Raw genomic sequence first — 15,160 nt, 5'->3', positions numbered from 1 at the left:
ATAAAAAGAGAGATCGAGAGAAAGCTCATCATCACCAAACCTGGAAGGAGTTTCTCCTCTACCTCTCACAATCTACTGAGAAAGACATATCCTGCTGGTGACAGTGGTGTTCGAAACTGCCCTTCTGATTGCGGCCTGAGGTGAGCATGGAAATGGAGGAAGTAATAGTTGCCAAAAGGAAGCACGAGGAGATCGAGAGCAGCACGTGTCATCTCAGTGCAGCTACAGTAGACACTTCTGGATCACGTATAATTGGCCAGGACAAGAAGCCAAGACCAGGAAACGATGCCAGGAAGCAGCCCACGACGGTCACCCATGGTGTATTTGCGGAGAACATCATGGTATGGCTATTGCCTGCAAACGTCGCCGACCGAAAGGGTCACTTGGGAATTCCAATCAAGCAATATATTGAAGTGAGTCGACGTGATATTCCTGAAGTCCAGTTCAAGAGCATCAAGTTGGAATTTCGATCAGTTGCCCCATCAGCTACTGATGGACTATTGCATCTTGTGATTGAGAACCGCACCAGATGTTTTCAACACGCGTACGCTGTAGCCAATGACAACATGCTCCTAAAACTATCAAATATGCACCTGATGCCGGTTGTGCCAGCCGAAAGCGAGGCTTGGATACAACTCCTGCAGGGGAAATACGCCAATGAACTCAACTTGCCTGTCGAGTTGCCCGTCGAGATATATGCCAAGGGCTCTGCGTTTGTGCATGAGGATAAGTTGAAGTATGGCAGCTTTCACAATCGTAGGCACGTGATGCGCCCTTATGCAATGAGCCGGTCCAATTTCAATCCTCTGGCTTGCTATTTCACACGTCTTGTTGACAATGCCCACAAGGATATACTGGGTAAGCCGCTCAAAGTCATGCTAAAAAAATCGTACCTGAAACTTATGGGCATGTGCAGAGATGTTAAAGGGGAAGTTAATTAATTAAGGCAAAAATCAAAATTTCACCAGTTGTAGTCTTCGGGGTGCTGAGTCGAATGGTCTTGGTCCGAGAAAGCTGAGACGCTCCCTTCCTACTTGAATCCCAATCGAACTCGCGCACTTCCACCGAAACTGGGTGACTGCGCCCTACTAGATGGGGATTTGTATGCAAAATGTCACTAAAAGCGCCATTTCGTTCTTATAAAAGCACGGATGACCGCCATTGGCCCATATGTTGTAGTCTTTTGGACGCTGAGTCGACTGGTTTTGGTCCGAAAAGGCTGCGATGCAGCGTTCCTCCTTTATTCCCAATCGAACATGGTTGAACAAGCGGTCACGTGCTCCTGGGTGCCCAAATCACCTGGTCACCACGCCAGCAGGCGACAACTTTCACACCAAGGTTCAACTCGAGTTCAACTCGAGTGACAGGACTGCACCCAAAAAAGGTCAAACAGGCTAGTAAGTTGTACCCTGCAGGCACGGTGACCAGGTGACTGGTGTACGCAGGAGCACGTGACCGCTTGTTCAACCATGTTCGATTGGGAATAAAGGAGGAACGCTGCATCGCAGCCTTTTCGGACCAAAACCAGTCGACTCAGCGTCCAAAAGACTACAACATATGGGCCAATGGCGGTCATTCATGCTTTTATAAGAACGAAATGGCGCTTTTAGTGACATTTCGCATACAAACCCCCATCTAGTAGGGCGCAGTCACCCAGTTTCGGTGGAAGTGCGCGAGTTCGATTGGGATTCAAGTAGGAAGGGAGCGTCTCAGCTTTCTCAGACCAAGACCATTCGACTCAGCACCCCGAAGACTACAACTGGTGAAATTTTGATTTTTTGCCTTAACTTCCACTTTTAAAACCCTTTTAAACCATCCGTGTGTACTTGAATCGATCACTAGAGATCGATGGACATGCATACACTAAAACATTCGTAACTCGATCGATTCTTGTCGGAATTTAAAGAACTAAGTATCTAGGAAGAAGCCGAAGAGCCCAGCTTTCCATTGCAACAATCGGTAAAGAGCTGCGATGTCGCATTCCAAAGATATTTCGCTTGACATATCAGCTACGGCAAAAGTCGAATTTCTTTCCGAGTGACTGACCTTGAGCGGGGATTTTCCCCTCTCCTGATATGCTGAGTCACTGTTGCATGCTTTGAGCGCGTGGGCAGCATGAAAAGAAACTCAAGCAAAAAATTTGGAAAGTTTACGATGAAGGAGCGAGAAATGGCTGGCGAGGAGAGAATTTCCTCGTATATCCAGCGATGGGGTGTATTTGAAGCTCCCTGGCGCTGGATATGTGATCTCGGTAGTGTCCTGTTTGAGCTCAATGTACGCAGCCCGTGGAGAGCTTTCCGGAATGCCCAAGATTGTGAAAATTGGTTGATTAGAACCGAAGATATTCTCAGAATAAGGTGAAAATTATTGCATTTGGGACTGTAGGGGAAATTTGGTCGGATGGTAAAGGGTTAACCGTTTACAAGTCAGTCTTGCAACTGTTGATTGCTGGTATCATATATTATATGATATATTATATTATATGATCGAAACTTCAAACAGCCTTAAGTTACGCACTAGCCTGGCAATGGGTGGGGGGGGGGGGGGGAGACGGATTTTCTATTTTCCGTTGGATGTGTTCATGGGAACAGGATTTCAAGTTCAGGGTTCTGGCCAGGAAATAGCGACCATTAGCAAACTGTCACGTGTAAGGTCGAAAGATTGTACAGCTCCGATTTCCAATCGTCAAAACATGTACGGCATGAAGCCGTGCGTTGAACCATTCAGGCACGTGATGCAACCGGAATCGTAATCGTTTCGTGATCACCCGTCGGGGCTGCTCCAATCGTGCTCCCGAAACGATTCGAGTTTTCCCGCGCGCTGGCCTCGTTTCCAGTTTGTCCCAATCGTCACACCCGATGGTTTGCTAATGGTCTCTAATAACGTAATGGGGAGGGGGTGGGGGGGGGGGGGGCAGGGAAACAAACTGTTCAACCATTTTTCCGTGTTCCATTATTGCCTTGTATCAAAACATGTAACGTGCGGGCGCGGCGAGCACCCGGAACGATCGATTTGTGTCCGCATTTTCGTAGTGTCAACTGAAAAAACACAATAATCGAAAATATGTGTAGGTGGTGAGCTGTCAGAGTAGGGGGCGCGCCATCAGAGTAGAGGGGGGGGGGGGGGGCTGCACCCCCCCCCCCCCCCCCCCTTTGGCTAGAAAAAATCCTGAAGTTGTGGCTGGGACTTGTGTGAGTCTTCACTAAATTAAATTTGAGATTGATACAAGCAAGGAGAGTGAAATGGCTGATGAGGATTGATCTGGATATTTCCAGCGCTGGTAAATAGCGGCCAAACCGAAGTTCTGACTCATTTGTCAATATTACATTTCAGGAGTTTGTCCTTTTTTCCAGGTCTAATTTGGCAAATGGCAGTAGTATAGTAACTTTCTCTCTAGTTTCCCATTATTGTGCAGGTGTGTTGATTGTCTGCAGTGTAAATCACCGTGCACAGTATACCTGCACTCTGTGAATTTACAGGCGCAGAATAAGAACGAGGATGCTGGATTTTCGGAAATATAGGAATATGGCAAACCAGAAGCGGAGAGAGTGACCCCCTTCCCCCCCCCCCTCCCTTCTTTGACGACCAATGTTACTGCAACTAGTTTGGGTCTTGCTCGGTCATGGTTGAGCCATTCTCTGTGTGTGGGTGCTACTGAATCAATTGTGATATATATTGTACTTGTGTGTATATATAATTATAATATGTGTGTGTGTGTGTGTGTGTGTGTGTGTGTGTGTGTGTGTGTGTGTGTGTGTGTGTGTGTGTGTGTGTGTGTGTGTGTGTACCAGACCGGTGTGAGCTACTGAACAAGCAAAAACTCACACTATCTTGTAAGAATCCAGACGGCATCTATACGTATGTGTCGGACCTCAGCAGGGAAAGTGCATCGCCTGACCGGTATCCAACAACAGCGGAGGTGCACGCCCAGGAGCTGAACAAAACACAACATCCTAACTTGCTTCCACGGCTACGCGGGTATCAGCAACGTGCTGTGCGTTGGATGCTTCATCAAGAGCGCCAAGGTTCTGGCACTAGTGGTGGTGAGTAATGCGAAGCATTGCCAAGTCATTATGTACTAATTTATAGTGAAGAACAGGACCAAGGAACTACAAGTTACACTATACTGTCCAGTAAGGCCGTCAGTTCAGAACGTCAGTACCGTCGGCCAGTGTCGTGTCAGTACAGTCGGTCAGCGTCGTGCAATGATATCGCATGAGCTGATTGTTTAGTAACTGATGGTCTTAGTGGATAGTATAGCGTAACTTGTAGTTCCTTGGTCCCTTTCTTTACTATAAATTAGTCCTTGGCTCTCCATCCGAGTCTATCATAATGTACTACTATTTCAAATAGCGAGCACTAGTTAGTTAGTTTTCTGCATTTTCAACTCATTGGCCGGACCAATTCACAGCATTGACTGTGAGAGGGAGAACGTGGGAGTGAATCGGCAATGAGTAGCCCGTTAGGGTGGCAACTGCCAGCAGCCATGCATTATCACTCTTCCGCTTATTTTTTACTGTAACTTGAAAACCAATGGCAACCGTCAATACAAATCTATATTTCGTCACTCAAACCGAATCAAGACATTTTCCAAAAAGATGTTCGACTCATTTTCACCACTGGAAACATGGGAATGAAGGACAGCAAGTCAAGCGATGCCATGTAACTAGAAAGGCACATAATGAACTTTAGCGCTAACTGCTAGTAATGAGAACCTATCTCTTACTGTACATACCCAATGCTGTAGACAGCAAGCTGTTTCGGCCACTGTACATAAGGGAGTATGAGGGAGGGGGAAATGGCACCGGTTTGAGTACAACAGACTGATGTATAGTTCGGTAGTCACATTACCTGACAAGCTACTGATGAAGCCCCCACCCCCGGCACCCACCCAGTCAGGAGTAGCAGCAGGGACTGGCACCTCAAGGAACAGTCGGCGTGTATCCCGCAGGAGTTAAATCACTGCCTCATCGCTATCACCTCGGCGCGAAATTGGCTGTGCCGTTGTGCACTGGGGGTGGTGTACACCCCACAACCAAAAGCCAGTGCTGTGCATGCAGAAGCAACAGGTCAAGGCGCTGGAACTCTTTTACATGAAGTTACAAAGTGATGTGATTACCGAGAAACCGGAAATTGGTGGAAATTAATTATCAGCTGCTCTTCTACTTGCCCGATTGCAAATAGGGTACATTGTTGTGTTATCGCTCTCGGGGTGTCTGTGAAGGTTCAAAACCCCTCAAAGCCTGGCTGCCATCCTGCAAAGTTTCAGTGCGATCCGTGAATCTTTGTTAAAGAGATGCAGGGTACAATGTTTACTGCCTCTGACCAAGTTAGTAGTTTTAAGTTAGTTTGAGTGTCTGCCGCTAAGTCAGACTTCTCGTTAAGGTCTCGGTTATTCTAGCTGATTGCGGAGGATTACCACAATTTACCACTATTGGGAAGGTACTAGTATTTCAGTCATACACTCGAATGAAAATCGACTGAGTCGGGACTTTGAGTGTACATGTGCAGTTGTTGTTCGAATCAGACCGTGCATGCTACATCGTAGTGGTATTGAAGTTAGTTTTCCAGGAGAGCAACCAGGTCTTTGTACGTTGTGAGTCTAGCACCAGTTACCCACAGGGTGATATCGTAATGATTTTTTTTTCTACTCCCTCGGCTTTTCGCCCCTACATGTGCTTCCTTGTCAATGTTGCGTCACAGCTGGAAGCGATGGCGTCTTGCATCCGCTGTGGAAAGAGTTCCGTTCCGAGAGTGGACATACTCTTTACCTCAACCCGTACTCATGGAGGTGAGGTTTGTGAGCAGTCACTGGCGGGAACTGCCCGTTGTAAAAAAGCGTGGATCACTCATGCATATAATTCTCATGATGTGGTACACACGGTACACACGGTACACACGGTACACACGGTACCTTAGTGTTCTTGTTACTATTGATGCTGGGCAGTGTTACTTTAAAATTCGAGATATGTTACAACACTACTAGTACTTGAGATGTTACAACACTACTAGTACTTGAGATGTTACAACACTACTAGTACTTGAGATGTTACAACACTACTAGTACTTGAGATGTTACAACACTACTAGTACTTGAGATGTTACAACACTACTAGTACTTGAGATGTTACAACACTACTAGTACTTGAGATGTTACAACACTACTAGTACTTGAGATGTTACAACACTACTAGTACTTGAGATGTTACAACACTACTAGTACTTGAGATGTTACAACACTACTAGTACTTGAGATGTTACAACACTACTAGTACTTGAGATGTTACAACACTACTAGTACTTGAGATGTTACAACACTACTAGTACTTGAGATGTTACAACACTACTAGTACTTGAGATGTTACAACACTACTAGTACTTGAGATGTTACAACACTACTAGTACTTGGACAGGTGTGCCATGTGCATAGTTATGACATTGTCATAGATCACACCATAGAGTGCTGCCTCATGGGTGATTTGCATAGCTTGAAGCCTTCTACAGAATAGTTGTTTGTACACACACACACACACGCACACACTACTACTACTACTACTACTACTACTACTACTACTACTACTACTACTACTACTACTACTACTACTACTACTGTACACTACTGGGCGGTAGAGCTTTTTGCTCCTCCGTTATTCTCTAATTTTCTACTCCACTGTTCTATTCTATCGGTTTGAAACCTTTTTCATTACTTTCCTTGTGACACGTGGAGTCGGCTCGCGTAGTTTGCTTCCTCCTGGGCTCGTCCAGCCTGCCAATTCCTCATCCAGCTGGTTTCTTGCGCTTCGATTCGGCCATTATAGTCTTTGTTCCGTGCTGGGCACGTTTGAGCGTGCGGGCCCTGGGCCCTGTTTGAGCTGGCTTGCTGTGCTGTGCACACTTTGCGGTTTGGCCCTGTACTGCCTGGTTGGTGGCATACTATGCAGTGGCGCTCTGGATGTGTACTTGGTATGGGACGAGTCGAGTTGACACTACTCACTAGACGCATCGGCTGACTTCGCGCTAAGCTTCTGCCTCCTGCTCCGACCGTCTTCGTTTGTACGTCACGGCTCCTCCAATACTCACGTACGGCGCTGGCGTGAGTGCGGCCCGTGTCTTGGCGCTTGGCCGAGGCTACTATTACCCGATACTAGTACTGGTGCCGGTAATAGTAGCGCGTACGCGCGTACTCTCAGAAGAGCTGTGCAGCATGGTCTTCGCCTATGCTGTGTGCTGCTGAAGCGTTGCTAGGAGAATGTCCCGCTCGCGTATGGTGGGTTCTCGACCCTGTTGCTCCTGTAACAGAGCGTCAGGAACTTGCCGGTCATGTTCCTGTGCGGCAGATGGGAGGTGCTGCATTAATTGTTACCCAGGGAGAGACGATAAATGTACAAACTTTGGTAATGCCAATCTGCAAGCCACAGCTGTTGTAGTCGGAGCTATAGGTTCTTTGCCGGACGCTCCGCCTGTTTGTGCCCCTGGTTGGGTACCCCGCAGCTCACGGGAGGGCTCACGGGAGGTGCCGGGCTCGGGCTCCGTGTCATCTGTCTCCGGTACCGTGTCATCTACATGTATTTCGCAATCTCGCACAATAGTGACTTGCAACTCCGCCGCTGCGTCATCGCCGACTATTGATTCCGGGACACTGCCTCGGAAGTCATTGCGTGTGGAACTGCCTGTCCCTCCGCTCTTGAGAGAAAATGATAATAGCACCGGGTCCATTGTGTCCAGTATCTCGGAATGTGGGACCCCAAATGGACAATGTGTGCGTGTGGATATGACCCGGAATGGAGGCCAGGTGATTGGTGATTCTCTCCTTCGTGACAATCCCCGTCCTGCGCCGGCTGCTGTGACTGCAACTGCTCCCCGCCCTGGAATCATTTCCGCTGGTCCGGTGGTGGGTGACGCTGCTGATGTATCCTCATCCATATGGGGTAGAGGTCCTGAGTTAATTGATTGGATGCGCCAGTCATATCAGAAGGTGGTCACCTGGAGACGGAATCTGTTCATGGTGCCTTCTGGCTCAGTTGGTAAACAATTTGTTCAGCTAATAGCTGATTTCATTTCATCATTTGCTAGTAACAGTCCTACAAGTTGTGTTGCTTGGGAAGGCGTGGCAGTTGCTTGTCACGTTCTTCTTCAGCGCCCTGGTCGGGATAGCACGAGTCAGGACAACGTGTTGCACCTGCGGCGGCGCCTAGACAGCTGGTCGTCTGGTCATCTCTCTGAACTGCTCTCGGAAGGGAGATGTATACAGGCTCATATTCCGATTGGTAGCCATGCAGCTAGCGAGTCCGATGTTATGTCGGATACAGTGTTTGCGAATCTCGTTCACCGTGGCAACTTACATCGTGCCATGGCGGGTTTATCCCAGGGTGGTGGTGGTAGACCTCTCAAGCCAAATGAAATCGCAGTACCTTCCACTGGTGCGACGGTTCTGGATGTACTTCGCGATAAGCACCCGACTCCTGTGGAGCCACCTGAAACCGTTTTGTTGGAGAATGATGCAGCACCGGTCAATGACATAATATTTGAAGGTATTTCAGCAGCAGGCATTAAGAGGGTGGCTGGCAGTATGAAGGGATCCGGTGGTCCGTCTGGCCTGGACGTGCAGGCCTGGCAGCGTATGCTCTCGGCCTTTAAAGGTGCTTCTTCAAATTTGGCTGCCGCTCTTGCTGCTGCTGCCAAGAGGATATGCACGACGGATATAGACCCTGCTTCTCTGTCGGCTTTTGTTGCGGCACGGCTCGTGGCATTGGACAAGAGACCAGGTGTGCGCCCGATTGCGGTGGGGGAAGTCGCTCGCCGGATCATCGCTAAGGCTGTGTTGCAGTGTATATCGTCTGATATCGCGACAGCCGTGATCCCTCATCAGCTGTGTGTTGGTGTGCCGGCGGCTTGTGAGGCGGCTGTGCGTGCCGTCCAGGAACAATATCTCGCCGATGACACTGATGCAATCTTACTCATCGATGCATCTAATGCCTTTAACGCAATCAACAGGAAGGCCGCCTTGCATAATATCGCACGTGTGTGTCCACCGATGGAAAAAATTTGTCGTAATACATATGGTGCGGATATTCCACTATTTCTTCCTGGTGGCGTAGTATTGTACTCGCGCGAGGGAACTTGTCAGGGAGACCCTCTGGCCATGGCCATGTTTGCTCTTGCGGTGGCTCCTATGATTTGTAAACTCCGTGAACAGCACCCTGATGTGAACCAATGCTGGTACGCGGATGATGGCGAGTCTGGTGGCAGATTGGCGGCCGTGCATTCGTTTTGGAAATCAATCGAGGAGATTGGCCCGAAGTATGGATATTACCCTAATGCAGCCAAGACAGTTCTGCTGGTGAAACCCGCCCTGGAGTCAGAAGCCCGAGAGCTGTTCGACCCAACGGGTATACATGTGCTGACCAATGGTGTTCGTTATCTTGGTGGGGCCATTGGTGAGGAGGAATTTGTACAGGAGAGTCTGTGTCGTCATGTTTCCGTATGGTGCAGGGAGGTCGGTACTCTCTCCACTCTGGCGGAAACCCAGCCACATGCTGCATATTCTGTTTTCTCCCGTGGATTGAGGTCGCGTTGGCGCTATCATATGTGCTCACATGGCTTGCCGGAGCCGGATGCTTTCGGCAGGCTAGATAATGTGATTGACAACAGTTTGATACCAGCAATCACTGGTCGGAAGAACATGTCCGCCATTGAGCGGAGTCTCATCGGCTTGCCTGTTAAGTCCGGTGGTCTCTCAATTCCTGCCATTGGGCCTCATGCAGTGCATCAGTGGACCTCCAGTATGGCCTCGGCACGGCCGGTGATTGATTTGCTTCGTCGCCCTGATGCTGACATTGCTCCGGCTGATTTGCAGGCGGAGGTAATAGCGTTGCGAAATGCCGAACGTCGGAGAATGGCTACTGCGGCTAAGGAGGCTCAGGTTGCTTTGAGTCCTGAGCTCAGCCCATGTCAGCGAGTGCTGTTGGAGATTGCTGCTGATGCTGGCGTGTCCAGTTGGCTAACGGCTGAGCCTCTGGCTGTGAACGGCTTTGCGCTAAATAAAGCATGTTTCCGGGATGGTCTCGCCCTGCGCTATGGCTGGGGTATTGATGGCCTCCCACCAACTTGTGTGTGTGGTAGAGACATGTCTGTCGACCATGCATTGACATGCCCTACAGGAGGCTACCCAAGTCTGCGACACAATGAGCTTCGTGATGTGCTGGTGGAGGTGATGACTTCTGCCATCCCGGATGTTCAGACAGAGCCACCGCTTTTGCCGTTGGATGGTGAACAACTTCACGGCGCTACCGCTAATCGTGCTGCAGAGGCTCGATTGGATATCCGTGCAAGGGGCTTTTGGTCGCCACAGCAAGATGCATTCTTTGATGTGAGGGTTACTCACCCCTCGGCGTCTTTGCTGTCGCGACAGGAAGTCCTTGCACAGATTTCCCGGAATGAACATCAGAAGAAGCGGGCCTATCTTCAGCGTGTTGTCGATGTCGAGAGGGGGTCATTCACTCCGCTCGTATTCTCGACAAACGGCGTATGTGGCACGGAGTGCTCTCGCGCATTGAAGAACATTGTTCAGCTGGTGGTAAACAAGCATAGTGACCTCCAGTACGCTGTTGTGATGGCACAGCTACGCTGCAAAATTGCATTTGTTTTGCTGAGGTGGTCAATCACGTGCCTCCGTGGTTGCAGAGCGTCTTACTTGAGGAAGAGAATAGGCCCATCTTTTCTCGACCAATGTCGCCTTCTGTCCATGTAACCGCCTTCGGTATTCATTCATATGTTGGCCTATTTAACATTGGCATGCTCTGCGGATTTGTAGGCATGCTAGGCAATTTAAATATTATCCTGCAAAGTATTTTGTAGGTGCTTGACTACTATACTACGTCATGTATTACAATTGGTACATGACTTAATAATAGCCGTTTGGCATGGTACAATAACCTTTTTTGTTTTATTTTTTATTTTTAATGGCTTTCTCTTCTTCCTCGGATGGTTTACAAATTGTATCACAATTATTTGTGGGTTCAGCAATAAAGGATGTGACTACTACTACTACTACTACTACTACTACTACTACTACTACTACTACTACTACTATTGACAGCTGCCAGAAATTGACCACGCCGCTCCCAAATGGGGGGGGGGGTACTGTCAGAGAGGTTAGGGGGGGGGGGGGGGAGGAAGGCAATGCTCCAAGTGGCGATCCAGATCTTGCCGCCTCCGGAACCGTCGGTTGTGGCAAACTTGGCAGTGAAACTTGAAATGCTGGCGTTCAGCCATAGTGGGGCGCTTTGGACAGGTTCCACAACGGTGACGCTTGAGACCCGCAGCCGATTTAAACGAACGCTGGCAGGTTGTGCAAGTTACACCCGGAACAACAAGAGGAGCAGGGGCAGGGGCCGGCGGCTGGTCGTCATCGCCTAGCTGACACTTACGCGCACACACACACACACACACACACACACACACACACACACACACACCCCTTGGACGCGCTGCCATATTCTGGCTATGCGGACCCCATGGGGGGTTGAGCAGGTTCGGAACAGTAGGGGCGATGACGGGATAGGTCCTGTGGTCTACTGAAACGCCGACCGCAATTGCAAACGATGCAGAATGAGCTACGGTCTGTGTTGGTTGCTCTGGCCGAGCCACGGCTGCACTTGTGACGCTTCACGCCTTGGCGCGATAGCACACAGCGGGCGCAGTGGAAGCTGCAGCGTTCGCAGGACATATTGTTCGTGACTGGTGACTCAACTTTGTCAGAAGATGCCTCTGCTGGTGATGTTGCTGGCGAGCACTTGTGTCGGGCAAATCCACCCTTGCTCCGAAACCATCTGTCACACTGGTCGCAGTGACAACTTCCTGGCTGTTGGCTTACGGGTAGGGCACGCATAGCTGTACACTTGTGTCGCTTCCTGTCACTTACACGACTGAAGGAGCGATGACAAGTTTGGCACACAACCGGTGGTGGTCGAGGTCTATTCTGCTTGTCTGGCAGACAACGGTAAGCCTTGCGCCATTTGGAGCGAGAAGAGGTGGCCACTTCATATCAGTCGTCAAGTGGTTTGACGTCACTCCAAACACAGTCTCGCCACCTTTTCCGCAGACCATGGGCAGGTCTCTTGTTTGGAAACGAACCGAACAGTAGAGCCTTCGGGATGCGCTCATCCTCCATCCTTGACACATGACCAAGCCACTTAAGGCGACGTCTGCTGAGACGCACTCCATGCCCAAGGTATCTCCCCAGCGCTCCAGAATGTCAACATTAGTTATCCTGTCATTCCATACATCTTGACGACTGATGCCCACAATGGTGCGGACACAACGGAGATGAAAGACAGACAACACATGAACATCAGCCTGTAGCGGTACCCAGCATTCGGACCCATAGAGCAGAGTCGACAGCGCACACGCATTGTACACTGACCGTTTGATGGATATTGTCAGTGTTACGTCGTGGAATATCGATTTCTTCAGAGCGCCAAACGTTTTGGCAGCTTGTGCGCTCCAGGATGTGACATCATCATGACATCGGCCGTTGTTGTGTATGTTGGATCCAAGGTATCGAAAAGACGACACATGGGCAATCTCCATAGTTCGAATCGCACGCGGCTCTAGATCGTCGTTAGAGATGTTGGGGCCAGAAACCATGAACTTGGTTTTGCCGGCACTGACGGTGAGGCCAAAATCGCCACACACACACACACACCAAATTTGTCCTTGTACGTGTGTTTGTGTGGGTGTGGGTGTGTTTTGTTGCATAGAATGACCCGGCATCGTTTTCCTGGCTGGCATGTGTCCGGAGGAATCCTGGCCGATGAGATGGGCTTGGGTAAGACAGTGGAGGTGCTGGCAACTATCCTGTGTAACCCGTATACGTTACCTGAACCTGTAAGCAGGCAGTCCAAAGCCACCACAGGAAACTCTGCACAGGCTCTCGTGGCTCCAGGGCCGACTGTGAATGGTTCTGCCATTTCTCAGCCTCTAACTCCATCAGTGACTACATCTGCCATGTCTATTGACCTCGCTGGCGAGTCCTGTACTAACGCCAGTACAACATCGTTGAATATTGACGCACCATCACACCCTCCTACGGCAAAGTCATCATCTTGTGCATCCTGGAAAGCCAGCGATGACACAGGGAATGAGCATACGGACGCTGGTAACTGCTTGTGCAATGAGAAGATTGAGGATTCGCAGGCAAACTGCACCGAGCACGTCTTTTGTGTACGCTGCAATGGCTGGCAGCACAGAGCCTGTGTTCACTTCAAGACCAAGCTGCCCAGCGGTGACTACATCTGTCCACAGTGTTACGCATCACGAGTAAGAACCGCCTCGTAAAACTGTCATGCAATCGGGTCTGTTGCTGCATCACGTTATAGTCCGAGTGCGCTTGGCTTGAACTGTGCATGCTAGAGATATTGAAGAAGAAGAAAAAGTATCTCCTGGTCATCACAGACATGTCGAAGTACGGATATACCTAGTGAGTGGATTTGCATTTTGCCTTGACCTGTATATGTGAGGCCATGTGTAAATGCCCTTGCTGAGCACACTCTCTCGCACAGCCAGATCACATACACTATCCACATGCTGCATCCACCATGGGATGTGTTTGATGAACCCTTTGTGTTTTCACATCACGTGCCATGTTGAATGCGTAGTACGATGAGATTGTAAGTGCACATGCACTTTGGTCACTGTGTGAAATTGTGCATGGTGTATCCTGCGCGTTCTTCTTTACCAATGCATTGTACTGTCCTGTTCTTTTCTTTTAAAGTGTTCAAGTTCTCTACATGCTTATGGGGTTGTTTGTTTGTAATTTCATGGTAATTGTGTTATGTGCGGTGTTGCCCGCTTGACGCTGCCACGTGTGTGTGTGTGTGTGTGTGTGTGTGTGTGTGTGTGTGTGTGCTTTGCAGGACCCGATGCCATGCAAAACAACATTGATCATTTCTCCGTCGCAGATCTCAGGCCAGTGGCTGGACGAGGTGAAGCTGCACAGTCGTCCTGGTACATTCAAGTGGCTGGTATGTGTGGGCTGGCACTTTGACACTCTGTAGCACGTTGCCATTTGTTATTATCCATTCCTGGTGAAATCCATGTCAGTGAATGGGTCTGGAGAAGAGCATCTTCTGCTCCTACCTGCTGTCACATCATCCTGTCTATGATGACAATGATGATGTTGATGTTGATGATGATGATGATGTTGATGTTGATGATGATGATGCCAAGCCGCTTCGGAACTACATACATGCCTCTACCAGCTCCCGGCCATGCTTGCTTTGGCATTGTTTTTATTCTTTGTATAGGTATTGTTTTCTTGCTCACAGCTGTTGTTGTTGTTGTTGTTGTTGTTGCTGTTGTTGTTGTTGTTGTTGGCGTTGTCGTTGTTGTTTTTTAGAATTACACTGGCGTTCCAAACGGCTACCTGAATCCGAGTGAGCTGGCAGAATATGATATCATTGTCACCACGTATCACGTCTTTACATTGGACTTGTCACACGCTGGGCTCAAGTTCGGTATGTATTGATTGCATTGTGACTTACAGCCAGTTCATGTACTTTGTCATGGTGCTACTCAAGCTTGCTTTTCTCTTACTTTGGCGCAACACAGAAATAGTGTTGTTCCGAAAACGAATTTGATTCGTATGGCTCTTCTAAAATTTAATGATCTTCTTGTTTGTTTCCTGTTGTTTCCTGTTTGTTTCCTGTTGTGAAAGTGTAGATATTTTGTTGATACTGCTGTAAGACGTGTATATGTAACGAGGAAGTAAATCTAACGTTTTAACGGATGACATTTCTTCGTTATAATAAGATCCGTTTAGGCCGTATGGCTTCATATATGTCATGTGTGGATATGGCGGAATACTGCAAGATCGTTAACATATGTTCTCGCTAGGGGTGAAACGAGTATCTATTTTGACCAATCGATCACTCATTCATAATATTCGATCGAGTATCCGATTATTTCGAGTATTTTATCGAAATTCAAAAGCGCTAGATTTGTGAGTTCTCGAGCAATTCGGAAGAAATTATCTGTGAACATAGAACAAAAGTCGCCAACGTCTTGTACACAGTGTAAAGTAACGGTTTTCACCAGTACTTTCATTATCTCAAAACAAAATAACGTTACATGTACTTGCCGTGGTGATCGCATCATCCAA

At 48.6% G+C, this 15,160-nt stretch overlaps 1 protein-coding gene across 1 annotated transcript in view; it reads left to right on the top strand.

Annotated features, from left to right (window-relative positions):
• The first annotated feature begins 1 nt into the window (after position 1).
• Positions 2-15,160, top strand: part of LOC135806187 (E3 ubiquitin-protein ligase SHPRH-like) — a 54,047-nt gene continuing 38,888 nt past the window's right edge. The window contains exons 1-6 of the mRNA XM_065320341.1: positions 2-858; positions 3,792-4,043; positions 5,704-5,791; positions 12,762-13,320; positions 13,917-14,024; positions 14,399-14,516. Of these exons, the coding sequence (XP_065176413.1) occupies positions 147-858; positions 3,792-4,043; positions 5,704-5,791; positions 12,762-13,320; positions 13,917-14,024; positions 14,399-14,516 (1,837 nt within the window). The 5' untranslated portion in view covers positions 2-146. The remainder of the gene's footprint in view (positions 859-3,791; positions 4,044-5,703; positions 5,792-12,761; positions 13,321-13,916; positions 14,025-14,398; positions 14,517-15,160) is intronic.

Source organism: Sycon ciliatum, chromosome 1 (assembly GCF_964019385.1).
Source record: "Sycon ciliatum chromosome 1, ocSycCili1.1, whole genome shotgun sequence".
NCBI lineage: Eukaryota > Metazoa > Porifera > Calcarea > Leucosolenida > Sycettidae > Sycon > Sycon ciliatum.
Note: the sequence above shows the minus strand (reverse complement) of the source record. Positions and strands in the feature narration are given on the sequence as shown.